Here is a 20,742-nt window from a genome sequence, read left to right as displayed (position 1 = left end):
CTCTGTCTCTCTAAAATAAATAATGTTAAAAAAAAATTTTTTTAAACAAGTAGCTTAATATTCTGAGCTCTAGCTTTTAAGAAGCATTGGATAGGATAGTATTCATTCTAAAATCCAACAGAAATTATAATGTGGATAAAGGTTTGCAAAGAATTAAAAGCCATTATTCTAAAATAAGGAATGGTATTCTACCTTATGAACAATTTTTATTGAGCCATTTTCCTTTGGGGAAAAAAAAGTGTTGAGAGAGCCACCTTGTGTTCATATTTTGAAAATACACATTTTTTAAAAAATTCAGTATACTTTCAGTTTCAGGGCTCTGTTTTCAATTTGCTGATTACAGTTGACCCTTGAACAACATGAGTTTGAACTGCATGAATTCACTTACATGTGCATGTTTTTTTGATAAAGACAGTACAATACTATAAATGTGTTTGCTCTTCCTTCTGATTTTCCTAATAACATTTTCTTTTCTCTAGCTTACTTTATTATAGGAATATAGGCTATAATACATATAACACAAAATATGTGTTAATGACATTATGTTATCAGTAAGGTTCTGGCCAATAGTAGGCTATTAGTAGTTAAGTTTTGGAAACTTTTTTTTTTAAAGTAAACTCTACATTCAATGTGAGGCTCGAACTCACAATCCCAAGATCAAGAGTCACATGCTCTACCAACTGAGTCAGCCAGATGCCCCAGTAGTTCACTTTTTGAAGTCAAAGGTCACACTCAGATTTTTTTTTTTAATTTTTTAATGTTTATTCACTTTTGAGAAACAGAGAGAGACAGAATGCAAGCAGGGGAGGGGCAGAGAGAGAGGGAGACATAGAATCTGAAGCAGTCTCCAAGCTCTGAGCTGTCAGCACAGAGCCCCACGCGGGGCTCAAACTCACAAACCGCGAGATTATGACCCGAGCCGAAGTTGGACATTTAACCGACTGAGCCATCCAAGCACATCCACACTCAGATTTTCAACTGCACAGGAATCAGCACCTCTAAACACCCAATGTTGTTCAAGAGTCAACTGTACTGAAATAGCTTCAGCTATCTATTTATTCCTCTAAAAGGCACAAAGAGAAGTGATGGCAGAGTCTATGCCTCCTTAATTTTTTTAAGATTTTATTTTTAAGTAATCTCTACACCCAATGTGGGGCTCAAATTCACAACCTTAAGATCAAGAGTCGCACACTCCACCGACTAAACCAGCTACGTGCCCCCTTAATTTTTTAATTATAGCAGCTAACACAGTAACATATATGAAGTAGGCAATGTCAAGTGTGATTTAACCATCAATCTATTACTAGGAAATAGTAAAAGAGAAAAAATGGAGGATGGTGGGAACTTTGAGTGGGTGGTGGGGGGTGGTACAGGGGGTACAAGGAAGAGTGAAAAACCACAACAGAAGAACCTTATATCTGCATAAAGCTTTTAACTTCTGCAAAGTACTTTCATTTCTATTAGCATAGTTGAAGAAAGTACTGGAGACTGAGTGTAGGACCTCTAACCGAAAGGCAAAATTTTGCATTTTCCCTTCACAGTATGGGTTCTTTCCTTTAGTCAATAAATAGAAATACTATTGAATACCTATGAAATAGCCACCATATTAGAAGCAATAAATATCAAAACTGATAAGATATGATCTTTACCTGAAAGAGTTCACCATCTAGTGGGAGGAACCACAAATAAATGAAATGTGATAAAAGGAGAAAAGAGATATATACAAATTGTTGAGAGACAGAGGAGAGAAATAACAACAATAACAATATTGAACATTTGTGAGTAAATTTAGAGAGTACTATTTTCTCATTTGGTTGTCAGATTAGTCTTATATATGAGAATAGTCTTATATATGAAGGAGGATAGGTATTACCCATACTTTTATTTTGCAGATGGAGAATCTAAAGCTCAAAAAGCTTGTCCAGGGTGTCATAGCTAGAGAGTGGAGAGGAAACTCTATTCTATTTCCTTGGACTCCAAGTTTCATGGTTTCATCACTATATCCTATAATTCCCCAGGAGGTATTGAATAGCAGATTAAGAGCAGGATTTGAAATGAGAAAAACATATGCTCAAGTCCATACCTTCTACTTATTAACTCTAAAATCCTGGGCAAGTAACCAAACCTCTATGGATGACCATCTCTCTTTGTAAAATCAGGATAATACCAACTTCTCAGTATCATTTTGAAAACTAATTGGGGTAATGTTCATAATTCACTTAGTGTAATAGCTGGCAAACAATCAATGGTATTATTATACACAGGTAACTTTTTATTAGATGCAAATATGGTATTTAATATTTAACCATCAAAACAGATGCCCAACTAGAATGGAAGTTAGTATGTCATACCAGTGCATACTGGCTGAATATTGGTCTTGGGCCTCTAAAACCTAATGAAAGAGAATAAGGCTCAATATTTATTAGTTGTTAAGTCAACTACATAAAGGTGAAATTGTCCTATTAAAAAAAAAGTGAAATTTTCCTTAAACTTTAGGAGTTTTAAAATTTGAAAAATATTGTTATTCTTTTATGAAGCCTTCATCACTGTATATTTAGCTAGTATAATTGTAAACTTGAACTAGTGCAACCTGTTCTCCCTAACCTTAGAGTAAAAATGTGATAGCAATAACAATCAGAAAGAGTCTCTGATTCTGTTCTTGTCCTCTTTCCAGGGCGTCCAACCTACTCATATTACTCTAAAGGAACGCTCCTGGACTGGTCTTTGTTGTAGTAAAGTAGCTAAATCACAGACGTGTTGTTGGACTGCTGGGGTTCAAGCTGTAGCTCTACCGCTTACTAAGTAGAAGTGTGACCTTGGGCAATTCACTAAACTTCTATGTGTCAGCTTCCTCATATTTAAATGAGACAAATACTAGGACCTACCTCATAGGGTTAAGAGGGCTAAGTTATTCAATATTTGCAAAGCATTTAGAATAGCAATATAATATATATTATTTTCAGACAGTTTTTCCACTTACCCCTTTCTTGCTTCAGTTTACTATTACATTGCTTGTCTATCAATCAATCAATCAATCAATCAGCAAATATTTATGGAGTGCCTGCTATGGATCACAACTGCTCTAGAGAAATGGTGAACAAAACAAAATAGTCCCTGATCTCCTACAGCTTACAGCCAAGTGGACTGCTTGAAATTACAGAAGTGTCCATCTCTGTTGCTACCCATCAAAGGTTTAGCTTTTTCTAGTTATAACCAGCTTATATTCACATGTCAGGGTATGAATGCTTGCAATGAAGGCTCCATTTCCATTGTGGCGAAGTCATTAGTACCAAAGTTGCTAATTCCTTGTAACTCAGCACATTGAGTTTTTACCTCTTTGCCTGGGACTTAGGCATGAGTACTAAGAGGACAGGTTGGAGGACAGTGAGGAAGAAAAACATTATCTTCTCCCAAATGACACCTCACCAACTCTGGCTCTCGATCTTAACAAAATTTAGGGTACCTTGACTCTCTTTCCTTGAGATGTTCTTTCACGGGAAACTCACATGGATACACCGCACATAGTTCCCCAGGCATGTCCAAGTATGCCTTAACTTTAGGGTAGATATTGCTAAAGCACATGGGGTAGGGAATCCCTACTATACTAAAATTATTGTGCTGTGGAAAACTCATTACTAAATTCCAGAATGCATTTGGTTTAAAGGGTAATTAAAAACTACTTATTATATTATTTACTTTGAGATACCTGGCTGCTCCATAAAGATCTCATAATTGTCAGGGCGCCTGGGTGGCTCGGTTGGTTGGGTGTCGGACTTCGGCTCAGGTCATGATCTTACGGTTGGTGAGTTTGAGCCCAGCGTCAGGCTCTATACTGACAACTTAGAGCCTAGAGCCTGCTTCAGATTCTGTGTCTCCCTCTCTCTCTTTGCCCCTCCCCTGCTCATGCGCGCTCTCTCTCTCTCGCTCTCTCTCTCTCTCTCCTCTCAAAAATAAACATTTTTAGAAATCTCATATTGTCAATTATTTTAAGTCTTTCAACTTTGAGAGAATAGTTCCAAAATGAAAGAGAATAATTTTCAAATAAATGTGTCTTTCATATTTTAGAATGTTCTGCTCTTCATAATATGATAAAAGGGCTACAGCAGACCATTGAACATCAACATAATTTGAAAGGTAAGTTAGAAAAAAATCTTTGAAAATATGATATATTTGAGTGCCTTTAAAAATAGAGTTTTTACATCACTGACAGTAAGTTTCTTTTAATCTGGACTTGTTAAACTCATCGGCTAATGCCAAGACTTCTCATTACAAAATAATACGTTCCTAAATTGTTATGAAATAAGAAATACCATGCTGAACAGAATAATTCAGTCATATTCTGACAGGAACATCAGAGGATGTTTTATAATCAGTTATCATAATTCTCTTTATTATTTTCAAAAGTTTAGAAATATATTTGTTCTCAGAAGTACTCTTGGTTTTTAATGATCCTGTGTTCAGTTTTGAAGAGTAGGTATTTCGTAGTAGTTACATGATGAATATACTATTCAAACAGCAGTGATAGTTCATGATTTAGTGTTTTATCAGAGACTAAAGCTATGTTTGTGTAAATGAAGCCAGCATATTCAGCTTATTTTATTTTTACTAGTCATGATAACCCAATAAGCCTATTCATTGACAAAACAGATGAAGCAACCAAGTGTTCGTCCTGAGTTAGCTACAGTGCAGTGTTACTGGGATTTTCCTTTCATATAGGAGACTAGATGAAAGTCCCTAGTTCAGAGTCCCTTCCAACATAAAACTCTCATCAAACAAGAATGTTTTTACCTTAGTCTTCTATTGTTATCATAAAGTACTTTTTATATGTAGGTGAAGTATGATAATGATCTTACACACCATTTATTTGCTTTGGTATGTTATTCCTTATTGTCTTTATAATGTTCTGGTATTTATCTTTAAGAATTACTATTCTTCCTTTTTCCCCATTGTTTTACCTTAAAATATCTCCTCAAGGGTTGATGAAACAAATATAGAAATTGTATTAAAAGACTTTACACTTACATTGTCAAGCAGCATCTGCAGTACAGAAAGGATTCAGCTCCTCTGGAGAGCAAAAGAGTAATATAGAGAACTACACCATCTCCAGTGCCTTTTCTTTTCTGTGTTTTTACTGTTTGTTTATTTTGAGAGAGAGTGCGAGCAGGGTGGGGACAGAAAGAGGGAGAGAGAGAATCCCAAGCAGGGTCCAATACAGGGCTCCATCCCACAAATGATGATATCATGACCTGAGCCGAAATCAAGTCGGATACCTAACTGACTGACCCACCCAGGTGCCTCTCCAATGCCTTTTCTTTTGGCTTAGTCCTGCAGACTTCTTATTCCCTTGTGTCCAATAGATTTTCATTTTTCTTGACTCTAGCAGTCTGCTCACTTTTTTTCAGGGTTTGATCCCCATCCCACACCTGGTCTGGGCTTTCATTTTCCCATATCAATGCTAATGGTTCAGAACAACTTTTCCCTTCTCTGTGACTAAATACAATACCCAGCTGCATTTAAAAAATTGTGAATGTTCATAATCCTTACAGTCCTCTTATTCTAGGATTCAAATGGTACTTTAATTGAATTCTTCCTAGGATTTTGTTCAAATAAAACATCTACCAGAAATTAAATTTACTTTGAAGTCTCAGAAAGTTAATGTTTAACATATTCATTACTGAATTATAATTAATTTTTTGTACAAAAGATATTAAATATTGACCAATGCTCAGGAATACAATATTTTCATAGTCATAATATCCTGTCTTTGAAGTAATGTGTGTTTGGAGTTTAGAGTATGGACATGGGTCCTTAGTAGAGTAATTCATCACAATATATCAAATGATAGGGATTTTTCCTATATCATATTACTATATATTATATACTGGTTTAGGAGAACCCCTATAATACAGTGTATTAAAGATAGTTACATTATGCCATCTAACTTATGGTTAGTTACTACCAGGGCAAAGAAAACAAGATTCAGAGATTTTTGTCCATTAGAGGAGAATTCAGGAATTTAGTTTAGAAATTCAAACACATTGGCAGGGTGTCATATGAAGAAAAGAGGGAGACACATGAAATCAACTGTAAACACAGAGCACCTTCAAAATCAGTAGAATTCAAACTCATTTTTTCCAATTATCTCTAAATTATTTCTTGCAATTTCGTATTGCTTTTTTTTCCCTGTTTGAACTGAACTTGAATAATTTGAATTTATTTCGGCCCTTAGACTCTATCAGGGTAGGTTTCCAGGAAGACATCATTATGTATAGTACAACTTTACAAAATTGTAGTAAGCAGAGTGATTTAATCAGAAATGATCACTGACAAGAATGTTTTAAAAAGGACAATAGCACATAGTTGAGTGCTATTTTGTAAAAGAATTATCTGAGAAAGTAAACTAATCAATGACAAGTTACTCCTAAAGAAAAAAGTATTGCTCAAATTAAAAGTAGTTTGAAAAAGGTAGAAAAACTTCTTTCAACATGCAGTAATTTGACATGTTAGCTTCTAGTACATCCTTGGGAAAATGCTACATTTATATAAGTATATTCTGTATAGAGAAATGATCTGCTATGAGAATATACTTCAGAATCTTCATTATTTAAAAATTGCCTCCTTCCAAAAGAGATTTGCTAATGGCACGTTAAAAGGAAGCTAAAGAACAAGACATATAAACAAGGCCAACTACATAATTTGCAGGGCCCCATTCCAAATGAAAATGTGGGGCCTAATGTGCAAAAGGCAGGAAAAAAGTAATATTAAAAGTTCTAAAATATAGAGCTTTTTTTCTTTCTTCTGTGGTCTCTCTCAACTTGACAGGTTTTTGTATTTGCTGTTAATGTTGCTGTAAGTAAAAAAGAATGAAAAATTTTAATTAGGAACATAAATGTTACCATTCATCTTTATATTGTGCAAATGAATTTTAAATCCAAAGACATGAGCATTTAACTCCTATGCAGAATCACAAAAGTACATAATTAATACTTCCTAGCTTGCACATGCATATTTGTTTCATTCTTACCAGAATAGTGTAAATGCTGCGCAAAACTACCTAAACCATTTATTATTCATTTTACTTCTTTTTTAAAATTTTATTTATTTTTGAGAGAGAGAGAGAGAGAGAGCAAGAGAGGGGCAGAGAGAGAGAGGGAAACAGAGGATCCAGGCGGGCTCCACGCTGATAGCAGCAAGCCAGGACGCAGAGCTCAAACTCACAAACCTGTGAAATCATGACCTGACCTGAACTCAAACTTTCAACCAACTGAACCACCCAAAAGCCCCTCATTTTACTTCTTGATACCTGCCCTTGCTACCAATACTCTCTACCTACACTTACTAAAGATGGACTAAAAGGAAAAGGAACTGTGAATTTTCCTATCCTTCTCTTTCCTTTTATGTCTTCATTTTTAGCATAATTATTGGGTTAATAGAGGGAAATAACAGAATTAAGAAAGGACATGGTAGAGTTGCTTGGTCATTCATATTTCTTAGAATGCTACTGCTTTCTTTCTGCATTTGAAGCGAGTTCTAGTGAAAAAGAAAATGAGGCCCCTTGCTTACTTAGTTGCAGATGGAACATGTTTACCTTGTACTTGTATTTTTGAGTCTTGCTGAACTCCCAAGTATCATGAGTCCACCAGAATTCTGTGTTCATGGGGCATTGCAAGTGCCGTGTATGAATGTAGTGGCAAGACATAGATGTTGCTCTTATCTTCTCTGCTCACATGCATGCTCCATTGTCCCACTGGAATTTACTTAAAAATATAAGTTCGAAAACAAAAAGAACTTCAAGACATTAATGGCAGAATGTTAAAGCAAGCGTTGCACCCTTCTGAGTGCAGGGCCCAACACGGACACACAGATTGCACATTCATAATGCTGGCCCTGCCTGTAATGAATAGGAAGAGAGTTAGGAAAATACTTGGATCAGAAACCTCACTTAAGGAGTAGGTGCTTCAGTATTGCACAAAAGTTAGCTCTAAATTTTCTGGAAACAAAGGCAAAACAAAATAAGAAAAAAAATGGTTATATAACTATAAATTTCCAATTTAAAATAAAATAAAATAAAAACATTCAGTTAGTTAAAAGGCAAAAACTTTTCCAGGATCTGAGTAAATGCCACTGGAGGACAATCTTAATTTAGGTCAACATAGCATTTCTTTTAAATTTTAAATTTTTAAATTTAAATTTTTAAATTTTTCTTTTAAATTTTTTGTAATGTTTCTTTTATTTTTGAGAAAGGCATAGTATGAGCAGAGGAGGTGCAGAAAGAAAGAGGGATACACAGAATCTGACACAGGCTCCAGGCTCTGAGCTGTCAGCACAGAGCCCAACGCGGGGCTCGAACCCCGAGATCATGGCCTGAGCCGAAGTCAGACACCTAACCAACTGACCCACCCAGGCGCCCCTAGATCAACATAGCCTTTATTCAGGCAACCAATCAAGTAAAAACTTTGAATGTAAAAATATCTAGTTTATTATGGAATGAAATTATTACAAAGCTAAGCAATCTAATCATAAATGATATTTTAAAAACTCGCTGTAAGTGAACAATGAATACAAAGACAATGTACACTTAAGGACTTCCTCCCAGTTCAGTACTAAAGGAGAATAGCTAATTTTAGAAAAACATACTGCAAAATTATTAGAGTCCAAGAGAATAAGTTGAATTTTGGCTGGGCCAGAGAAGGATTACTTGCCAAATATAAGGACCAGGTGGACTCTACACTGATACAAAATACTATTTGAATTTACAGATACTCTAGCCAGACCATCAAGAGCCTTACCACCTGAAGAAGTAGCCAGAGTAGAAACCTTTGTTTGAAAATCTAATGTAAAATCTGGTAGGATGACGAAAAAGTAACAGCGCCAACAATAATCATATGTTGTTTGTATTACAAATGAAAGGCAACATAGAGCCAACTGAAGTGTAATATAAAGTATTAAGGAATGTTTGTTATTTCTTCAGTAGGTGGCTTTAGTTCACAGATAAGTTATATGGTTCTGTTTAGCATTTAGCATAATTATAGATGTGCCAAAACCAGATAATATGCAAGCAGTATAACATTTGGATGGGTTGATCAGTTATTCTGGCAGAGGGAAGACTTATCATCATTAAAATGTCAGTTTCCTGAAGTTAATATAGACATTTAATGCCATTTTAAGTAAAATTCTAAGTTGGGGTTGGAAGAGATTGTATAAAATAATCTTGAAGCTATTTGATGGAAAAAACAAATAAACAAGAGAACTGTAAAAAAAATAAGAAGAATGAAGAGAAAAGGGAGTTTTATTACCAGATAACAACATGCCCTGAAGCTGTTGTAATGAAATCATTATGGTATTGGCATAAAAATGGAAAAATACATCCACAGAAAAAATAGAGAACTAGATTCTAGAAACAGGCCTCAGTATTTTTTAATGTAATAGATGACACAAGAAATATGTCAATTTATTGGGAAAAGAATGGCATTTTAACATATGGTACTGGCACAACTAACTTTCCATCTGGAAGAAAAGAAAGTTGGACTCTTTTCTACCACATTAAAAATAAATTCCACATGGAGAAAAGACTTCAGTATGAAAAAGAACAATAAAAACTTAAAAGAAAAGTCAGGATATATCATCAGCTGTATCCAGGATACAACCTAGAGCTAGCTGCAGGGTGTCTTCTTGACCAATCTGGAAACTTCAGATACTATATAAAGAAAAAAAGACCTAACAGACTTTTTTAACAACAACACAACAAAAGTACCACACAACAGCAACAACAGCAACAAAACTTTGCATGTTATTTTGTCATGCAAAAGTGAAAAAAAACAAGTAATTTATTTCAAAAAGTGTTTTCAAATACAAATGTAGTTTATATCTACAATCTACAAAGAGCTCTCCATATACAAAGAGATCTACAAATTGACCAGCAGGGATAAATAGAATTTTTTAAATGAACAAAAGATACGAATAAAATTATGGAAATGTGTATGTGTATACATACATGTGATCCAGAGTTTAATAAGTTCAAGGGAAAAACTGAGAAGGAAACACAATTACACCAGGGGTGTGGGGTGAGGAGTGAGGAAAAAGGAGAAAAAAAAGAGGGAGAGAAAGAAAGCAGAAAGAAAATGAAAGAGAGAGAAGGGAAGAGTGTCCTAAGGGTAGCTCAGCATCTATGATATGACCCTATGTATATAAAATTATAAAAATGTATTTACATATATGCATAAAAAAATTACAGATTTGAAGGAACATCCATTTTTAGGAAACAAGTTTTTTGCAAAGTAATGTATGTAGTACAATTTTATATTGGTAAAAATAAATAAAACCAGTACAAATGTGTGACATGTTTATATATGATTATATAAGCTGGAAGAAAAGTAGGAAAGAAATACAGACCATGCTGCTAACATTGATAACTTTGGTGAGGTAAGTGGAAGGGAAGGTGTGTAGAGATGATTAGCTTCCCCTTACAGATGCTTCACTTGCTAAGACAAGCATGTATACTTTTATAAATTAGAAAACATCGGGGTCACCTGAGTGGCCCAGTCAGTTAAGTGTCTGACTTTGGCTTAGGTCACATTCTTGTGGTTCGTGAGTTTGAGCTCCACGTCAGGCCCTGTGCTGACAGCTCAGAGCCTGGAGCCTGCTTTGAATTCTGTGTCTCACTCTCTCTGCCCTCCCCGACTTGTGCTGTCTCTCTCTCTCCCTCTGTCTCTCTCTCTCTCAAAAATAAACATTAAAAAACTTTTGAAAAAAGAAAGCATCAAATACCTTTTCTTTCATCTTTCAGTGATGGATGCTTCAGCATTTCCAATAGGTACAAGAGGTATTAGTTGCCTAGTTAGCACAATGTTTTGTTTTTTTTTTACACAGTTCCCAGCCCTTAATTATTGTGACAAAAACAAAACAAAACAAAACAAAAGAAAAAAAAAAAAAAACAGAAAATCTTAAACTTGAAAATCATACAAAACTGAATGATACTGGAAAGTATAACTCCTTTATTATAGAGTTCAGAATCCTCCAAAATCTCCAGTTTCCTAATTCTAGAATACATATATTCTATTAACAAGTCACATTTCATCTTGGAAACTTTCAGGTTACATGGTTATTAATGTACTGTGTCCCTATGGTTTGAAAATCCCATTAGAGGGGCGCCTGGGTGGCGCAGTCGGTTAAGCGTCCGACTTCAGCCAGGTCACGATCTCACGGTCCATGAGTTCGAGCCCCGCGTCAGGCTCTGGGCTGATGGCTCGGAGCCTGGAGCCTGTTTCCGATTCTGTGTCTCCCTCTCTCTCTGCCCCTCCCCCGTTCATGCTATGTCTCTCTCTGTCCCAAAAATAAATAAAAAACGTTGAAAAAAAAAAATTAAAAAAAAAAAAAAAAAAGAAAATCCCATTAGAATGGGAGTGAGTGGGAGAAACATATCTGAAGTATTTGTTCTAAAGGCAGTAGTATATTTTATAAGTAAGTATTTTAGTTGGAAATATTGTCAAATTATTGGTGCTTTCCATTCAAGGAAATATCAATTTTCCAGCAAAATTTTTATAAACTAAAGCCACCATTCAGATTAATCTCTTCATTTTAAAATATGACACTTTAAAATATAACACTTTCTTATCAGTCTGATTACAGCCTTTGAAAGCAAACTGATTTTAGATTTCTACTCTCACTGTAATGTTGTGATTTAATGGATATTTATGCTGCTCATCATCTTCCCCTGTAAACATAGTTCTGGATTTTCTCTTTCTGCTCCAAATACTTCTATTCTCCTAATAACCAGGACTCCAAAAGTTTGCAGTTACTATGTACTCTTCCTCTCCAACAATATCAATTTTACATATTCATAACCTCTTACCCATGCTTCTGCGACAGTTTCACATGTAGACTCCATTTCCAAAGTTCCTCTTAACAGTACTATATTGCAAGACAAGCCTTCCTAAAGCATTGTTCATATAACATCCAAAATCTTTAGGGGTGCCTGGGTGGCTCAGTCAGTTAAGCGTCTGACTTCGGCTCAGGTCATGATCTCACAGTTTGTGAGTTGGAGCTCCACACTGGGCTCGCTGCTGTCAACATGGAGCCTGCTTTGGATCCTCTGTCCCCCTCTCTCTCTGCCCCTCTCCTGCTCACTCTCTTTTTTTTTTTCTCTCTCTCTCTGTCAAAAAATTAAAATAAACATTAAAAAAATCTTTAATGGGGCGCCTGTGTGACTCAGTCAGGTAAGCGTCCAACTTTGGCTCAGGTCATGATCTCGCGGTCTGTGGGTTCGAGCCCCGTGTCGTGCTCTGTGCTGACAGCTCAGAGCCTGGAGCCTGTTTCAGATTCTGTGTCTCCCTCTCTCTCTGACCCTCCCCCGTTCGTGCTCTGTCTCTCTCTGTCTCAAAAATAAACGTTAAAAAAATTTTTTTTTAAATCTTTAATGATTCATTATTGCTGTGACTAGTTATTGATTATGTTATGTTAAGATTGTAGGAGGAAAAGTGTAATAGGATGTTGGGTGGGACTTGTGCTATTAACCTGAAATTACTAACTAGGGCACAAGATTTAAAAATATATATTTCTAAGCTAAATATTTCTGTATTCTAAAGAGAGCTGCTAACATGTTACCAAAAGTTAGGGTTAACCTAGACTCTCTATTATATTAGCCCAACTAAAAGGCAAAAAAAAAATCACACAATTTGCAGAGACAGAGCAGAATCAAGCATGGCAGAGATGTTGGAATTATCAGACTGGGAATTTCAAAACTGCTATGATTACTATGTTAAGGACTGTAAGGGATCAAGTAGATAACATGTAAGAACAAATTGGCAATGTAAGCAGAGAGATGAGATCCTAAGAAAGAAGCAAAAAGGAATGCTAGAGATCAAAAACTCCGTAACAGAAATGAAGAGGGCTTTGGGAGGCCTATACACTACAACAAAGTAGAATTTATCTTAAGTATACAAGACTGGGTCAACATTCAAAGCTTCATTAATTTAATCCAGAACACCAACAGATTGAAAAGATGATCATATTAGTAGATGCACAAAAAGTATTTGACAAAATCCAGCACCCATTCATGATTGAAAATAAAACATCTCAGTAAACTAGGAGTAGAGGGAATGTACTCAACTTGATTTAAAAAGAAAATCTATAAAAGCCTACAACTAACACCATATTTCATGGTGAGAAATTAGAGGCTTCCCACTAAGATCAGGAATAAGGCAAGGATATTCCTCTCACCACTCCTTTTCAGCATTGTACTAGAAGTTCTAGTACAATAAGACAGTAAGACAAGACAATAAGACAAGAAAAAGAAATAAAAGGTATGCAGATTCAGAAGTAAGAAATAAAACTGTCCTTGTTCATAGATGACATGACTGTCTAGGTAGAAAATTCAGAAGATTTGGGAGGAAAATAACTTGTAATTAATAAGCAATTATAGCGAGGTTGCATGCATTATACAAAGTTAATACATAAAAGTCAACTGTTTTCCTATATAACAGCAATGAACAAGTGAAATTTGAGAGTAAAAACACAATAACCTCCAAAATTCAATATTTAAGTATATGTATAACAAAATATGTTCTAGATCTATATAAGGAAAACTACAAAACTCTGATGAAGTAAATCAAAAAGAACTAAATAGATGAAGAAATAGTCCATGTTTATGGATAGGAAGACCCAATATTGTCAAGATGTCAGTTCTTCCCAACTTGATCTATAAATTCAGTGTGATCCCAATCAAAATTCTAGCATGTTTTTTTGTCTATATTGACAGACAAACTGATTCTAAACAATACAAAGCTATAATTACTGTTACCCAAGTCTAGTGTCTCATTCATCCTTGTCACTGGTCCCCAGTAGTCCCTGAACTCAAGCCCCGGCCTCTATTTCACTCTGGTTTTGAATTACAAGTCTTGATGCCAAGTCTACTCCTGGCCTATATTTTAGCTTTGAGCCTTTTATGTCTGGCTTAGGTACAGAATCTGTCTCTGTTTCAAACTCTCATCACACACTATATCAGGATGGACTCTTTCCTGATCTAATCTAGAGATTACCAAGGTGAGTATAGAAAACTGTCAAGCACTGCTCCTTCTTAATCATCCCAAGTCAGGAGATGGCTTTGGTTATATACAAAAGATGTCAATTATGGTAGGTCTGAAACAATATGGCAAATTAAAGATGCAAAACCATATTTTAATATGTTTCTCTTTTTTTCTTATTTACATTTTACATGAAAAGACATTAAGTAAATATAACAATGCTCTCAATAATGTTGCTGTAAGATAAAACCTTCCTCCCTTTATAGCTTATATATCTAGCTTAGAATATCACTTATCTTCTCTTTTAGCAGTGGTTTTATTTCCATTACCCATCCTGTAATACCAACTATAGTAATTTTCAAATATGGATCAATCCAACCATACACCTGCTTTACTGATAAGGCTGCAATTACTGAAGACTAATGGTAAAAAAAAAAAAAAAAAAAAAAACATACATTGCAGACCTATGTTAATTTATGAATCTCAGTTTCAATTATACCTTTCATTTATCCTGACTTTTCAAACTTTGCAATCTTCTAGCCCCCAACTTTAAACCTGTTCTTTTCTCTTTCAACTTATTTTACTTTCTATTTCACAGAAAAAGTGAAAGCTGTCAGACATAAATTATCTCATTTCTTACCACCTAGTACCTCTTCTTCCCACTATACCTCTTCCAAATATATACATACCTGGACATATCCTTACTACCTTCCTCTTTAGCTTAAAAAAAAAAGAGAGAGAGAGAGAAAATCCTTCTTCCTATCCAAAGTTAATTCCTCCACTTGGGTTTAACTCTTGTCTCTCTTCTGGGGTATTGCATCTTCAATTGTCCCTTCTTTTCTGTCTTTAATTTATTTCTACTGTCCATTCCTCTCAGCATTTAAACAACTCACATCTTTCCCATATTTTAAATAAACAAGAAAATAAAGTTTCCTTAACTTTAGGTTGATTCCCTCCAAATGCCCTCACTCTTTCCTTTTACAATCAAACCTCAAGGGAATGGTCTGGTGTACTCACTCTATCCATTGCCTTACCTTTGCCTAGTCTTCAACTTACAACAATTGAGCATTTCCCAAAGTTTTCAGATTCAAAGTTCTTTTACTTGATCTTCTTACTGCTTTTATTGCTACTTATTATGATCCCTTTAACCTCTCTTTTCTCAGTACCACTCTCTCCTGCATCTCTGGACACTTCTCAGTCTCCTTTACAGAATACTCTCCTTTGGCCACCTCTAAATATTTCTCAGCCTACCAGAAATGTTTTCTGGATATCTCAAGCAATCAAATTTAGCAGGTAAAAATCTATAGTCTTCATTTCACTCCTAAAAGTCTTCCTCTTCTAATCTTTCCCAAACTGATGAACATTTTTTTCTTTTTTTTTTTTTTTAATTTTGCTTTGTTTTTTGAGAGAGAGGGATGGGGCGCAAGTGAGTGAGAGGCAGAGAGAGAGACAGAGAGAGAGAGAGAAGCAGGGCTCACCTGAAGCGGGTCTCAGGTTTTACCAGAGCTTGAACTCACTGGATATGGGACTCAAACTCATGAACCTTGAGGTCGTGATCTGAACCAAAGTCAGATGTTTAACAACTGAGCCCACCCAGGCGCCCAAACATTTTTCAATTACCCAAACCAGAAACCTAGAAAGCAAAAGTTCCCCTTTCTTTTTTGCCTCTGCTATCCAGTCAGTCATAAGTCTCCTGGTAATCTTACCATCTAAATAATTATCTTCATTTTCTTTTATGTCCTACTGCCACTGACCTAATTGAGGCTCCTGTTATTTCTTACTTGATCTATTTTTACTGATACCCATTCATCTAGGGTCAAAACCTGCCCATTCGTCATCTACACTGCCAGATCATTTTTTCAACATGTAACTAATCATTTCCCTTCACTGTTCAAAGTTCTTTGACTGTAACCTATAAGATAAAATTTAAAGCCATTCATATGCAATATGTCCATCTCCTATTAGGATATGGCTTCAACCTATGTAACACATCCTCCTCAGAGTTTACATTCCAACAATACTGTATTTGAATTGTAACTTGCCCAAATGTGCTATAGTCACTCAAGCCCAAAGTCTTCTGTGCAGTTTTATGTATGTGAAATACGTTCCTGCCACATGGGGTAACCCTTATCATGTAAGTCTTAGTGCAAATGGTTTCTCTTCTGTAAATCCTTTCCTGACTTCAGGCTGAATAAGACTTTTTTTCCACAAGTCCCCATGGTAATTCAGACACACTGCCATTCCAGAGCAATTATCATAGCATATCATAACCACTTACACATCTGTTTTACCGTTTGGCCGTAAGTTCTTTGAAAAGCAATAATTTTGGGGCGCCTGGGTGGCGCAGTCGGTTAAGCGTCCGACTTCAGCCAGGTCACGATCTCATGGTCCGTGAGTTCGAGCCCCGCGTCAGGCTCTGGGCTGATGGCTCAGAGCCTGGAGCCTGTTTCCGATTCTGTGTCTCCCTCTCTCTCTGTCCCTCCCCCGTTCATGCTCTGTCTCTCTCTGTCCCAAAAATCAATAAACGTTGAAAAAAAAAAAAATAAAAAAAAAATAAAAAAAAAGAAAAGCAATAATTTTGTTTGTTTCAATATTTCCAGCGCCATGCATGCAACCTCGTGTGTAGTAGATGCTGTGTGTATGTGTTGAATGCATACATGAATGGAAACTCAAAATGTTAAATGTATTCCCATGTTAATTAAAATTTTTTGTGTATTAGGATGCCCTCTGGTTATTTTTACACAGGTGAAAATGAACAACTAAAAAGAAATGCTGATTTTATGAGAGAAAAGCTGAAGTCTCATGAACAAGTGAGTTTATGTATTTTTATATTCAATCAAATTCCTGTAGAACATTTGTCTTCTCAAATTAGAAAAAAAAGGAGGGTGGTTTTCATTAATAAGGACAGCCAAAATTTGGAAAGGAAATATATATATGTGTATGTGTGTGCCAGAATTTTTAATGAATAAAACTTCTTAAAGAAATAACAGTTTTAAGGACTCTAGTCTCTTTGCAGACTATAACGCACTAAGTTATCACTTACATTACTTTGTCTTCCCACCAAAAAGAGATATAACTATTTTGCTACATATTTTTAAATTATGTTAATAAAACTTTTACTCTAGAGTATACTCTATTATATTAATTAGCACTTTTAAACTTTTTACCATAAAATAAATGAGTCTTTGATCTTTCTGATTTAAGTAACCTTTTGCAATTTTACTGCATCATCCAAACGAAGGGAAGACTTTATGTGGACTTTATCCACATTGGTTATGTGGATAACCAATTCTTTCTCTCCCCAGGGCTACCATACCCTCTGCTACTTTTTCTTTCCTCCTATAGGAACAGCATATGGCAGCAATTATAGAACAAATAACACAGTGCCTAGAACATAAAAAGTTCTCAGTAAATGTCAGTTCCCACCACCCTTTGGGAGGCTTATTATCATAATTTTTTTCTCCTTTCCCAAGAGCCAACATGTCAAACCTTGGCAGACCTAAGATTTCCAAAACTCAAATTGGATCTGTATCAAGCTTAGAACTTCAAGTTGAAGGATCATTTCCATATTCAATCTGGTTCCTCACTTGAGTTAATTTAAATATGTCTGGAATATATCCCACCCTTTATTTTTCCTTTCCTTTATCCCTTTCCTTTCTTCTTTCCCATTCTTTCCATACCTTTTCTATAAAGCTCAATGATAGATGGTACAGTTAGGGTATCATTGGGGCAGAGAAAAGGGGGAGAAATTTTTACCTTCTTTCTCTTCTAAAATGTCAAGCCATAGAATATTGCTTAGCCTAAGATACTATAGGAATTGGAGACATCATGATGAGTAAAAATAAAGTCCCTGCTTTTATGACGTTTAGAAGCTTTTCTTGAACCTCTTGCCTTCGTTAATGTACCTTTCTTAGTATCCTATTTTATTTTTATTCTTGCTGCTTTCCTTTTCTCCTGCCTACATCTTAGGACTGTAAGTGGTTTATGTAGGAACATCCCTCTGGAAAAATTGTAAATTTTATCTTTGGGGGCTTTCTCTTCCAACACCTCTCTGAATGCGACTGTCCACATTAACACAATAATCATTCCTATGCTGCAGCAACCTAAGAAACTAATCTCAGGCACTTGTCAAGCACTTCTCAACTCCCAAATTCATTCTTCTCTAGCCTCCTCCTCATAAAACTAAACTTTACCATGGGTAGTGCTTAACTTCCTTCTGGGAATTAGGGATGTTTATATAATTTTCAGAAACAGAACTTCAGGTCACATTCAAAGGAGTCATCCTATGTTAGGTTAAGCTTGCCAGCTATTGAACAGAATGTACTATTAGCTCTAAAGTATAACTTTGGCTTTAATTGACATATTTTAATGCTATCATGGCATTGATTTATACAGTTACCAAAATACTTTGAGATTATATGATATGTTAAACACTGGTGATGAGTATTCAGGAAGCAAAGATAAGAATACATTGTCTCTGGATGGGCTGTATCTACTTGGACCAGAAATTGTTCCTTCTCAAAGCTGATTATTCAAGCGATAAACAATATCTTTCCTCTCTAGATATGGTTACATATTAACAATTAATATAAAGTATGAGAATTTCACCTTTCTAATTAGTGGAAAGTTGTGTACATATATTTAAACTGAAGAATTAATATGTATTTTAATCTTTAGGAATATAAGAATAATATTGCCAAACTTATGAGTGAAATGAAAATCAAAGAGGAGGGACATAAAATAGAAATAAGGAAACTTTATCAGGATATGCAGGAAAAAAGTAAGTTTTTATTTTTGACCTACTGAATTCTAAGACATCATAAAATAATTTAAATGCATGTATAAACTTTTTTCAGTAATTGCCCGTATTCTTGAATGAACATTGCCTTGATGCATTTTAATTTGGGTTTTGTACCTTTCAATTTATTTATGTGATATAAATTACAACATTTCTAAGCTGGATTTATGGTTTTTGTATTTAACATTATTTAATATGAAGCAGCTAATGTCCTTATATAAAAATTAATGTGAAATGTATAATACCTTTAATATTTATATACTTGGCATATAGGATATAATTTCAATAATAAAATTTCTTCCTTTATTAAAGCAGGTCTCATGATCTTATGCTGAGAGTTATATGGTTTCATAAAAGTAATAAAAACTTTTCCAAATGAGCCCATACTTATGTACAACATATGTAAAAATTTGCTGGAAATGAATGTCAGAATATAAACCTACATCTACAAAACTGCTAGAAGAAAGCATAGAAGATAATCTTTGTGAACTTGAATTAGCTACAACTCCTTGGAAAGAATTAAAAAGCACAAACAATGAAGGAAAACATTTTAACTTGAACTTTATCAAAGTTACTAACTTTTGTCCTTCAGCACTAAGTACAAGGCCCTGATCCTGAAGACTGAATATGGCTAAAGTTCACTGGAGAGGATGGAAAAAAAGAGTCTCTCAGTAGAGAGAAAATAGAAGCCAAGACGTAGAGAGGGGAAGACATAGGACATTCTAGGGAATAATAGTCTATTTCTTACCTCTTCTTTGCACCACACAGAAAGGTTAGCAAGAAAAAAGCCAGCAGCCATGGCTAGGGCTGGATTCTTTGACCCCTTGAATTTTAGGATAAAAAAAAAAAGGGAGGGATTAAAGGTTTCTGAGAAAGTGATGGCCATACTTAGAGGTATGCTTTAGGAAGACTAATCTGGCAACAGTGTATAGGGTGTAGAGACTTGTGATTAAGAGCCTGGACATAGAGTCCAACTGAGGCAAAAATGAGGCTTGAAACTAAGTAAGTAGTGGATTAATCATGGATGGAGACCCCTTATTTGTGAGGCTTGTGGATGAGTTGACTCCTTCTTTTCCCCCTAAAGTCAGAAATGTCCTTGAGACTCCCATACTGGATAATATGGTATCACTAGTAGGAATAGGAAAGATAAGAGCAGAGGAAATTTGATGAAGCATAGAGACATGGTGTGAACATGACAGAGGCCCAATCACGTGGAACAGAGTATAGCGGGGGTTTGATGTAGCTCTAGAATCATCCAGTAATTTGGGACCCCCTGTACCTAGGAACCCAAGCCTTGTGTCCCTGTTTAACCACTAAGTCTCCTATTTATTGTCTCTCATATATATATATATATATATATATATATATATATATATAAATTTATATGTATTATATATTATTAATATGTTATATTATTAATAATTAATTATTAATTTTATTATTACTATATTACATATTATATTATTTATATATTATATAATTATATATAATTCACGTTTTTTTAAATTTTTAAAATGTTTGTTTATTTTTGAGAGAGAGAGAGAGCACGAGCAGGGGAGAAGCAGAGAGAGGGAGACACAGAATCCGAAGCAGGCTCCAAGCTCTGAGCTGTCAGCACAGAGCCTGATGCAGAGCTCGAACTCACAAACTGCGAGATCATGACCCAAGTCAAAGTCGGACACTTAACTGACTGAGCCACCCAGACACCTCTATATATAATTCATGTTTAAGAATACAAATCAGCTTATTTGTTCAGAAGCAGTTAATGGGTGATCTTTGTGTTTCAAGCATTTTGTAGGGGCTTATTCAAAATATATAAAACCTACCCTGCATATAAACAGTTTCTAAAATATGTGTACTTATTACCAAAATGTACTTGCTTATGGATTGTTTAAAATGCTAATGAAATATAAGCTTATAAAA

The 20,742-nt window shown here is 35.2% G+C and overlaps 1 protein-coding gene across 3 annotated transcripts in view; it reads left to right on the top strand.

The window, feature by feature from the left end:
* Positions 1-20,742, top strand: part of CCDC152 (coiled-coil domain containing 152) — a 31,364-nt gene that overhangs the window by 7,003 nt on the left and 3,619 nt on the right. For all 3 annotated transcript variants that reach the window (XM_049648716.1, XM_049648715.1, XM_049648714.1), the window contains exons 4-6: positions 4,066-4,134; positions 16,767-16,831; positions 18,699-18,801. In XM_049648716.1, the coding sequence (XP_049504673.1) occupies positions 4,066-4,134; positions 16,767-16,831; positions 18,699-18,801 (237 nt within the window). The remainder of the gene's footprint in view (positions 1-4,065; positions 4,135-16,766; positions 16,832-18,698; positions 18,802-20,742) is intronic.

The sequence above is a fragment of the Panthera uncia genome (assembly GCF_023721935.1).
Source record: "Panthera uncia isolate 11264 chromosome A1 unlocalized genomic scaffold, Puncia_PCG_1.0 HiC_scaffold_17, whole genome shotgun sequence".
Classification (NCBI taxonomy): Eukaryota; Metazoa; Chordata; class Mammalia; order Carnivora; family Felidae; genus Panthera; species Panthera uncia.
The sequence above is the reverse complement of the archived record's forward strand: the minus strand, read 5'-3'. Positions and strand labels throughout refer to the sequence as shown.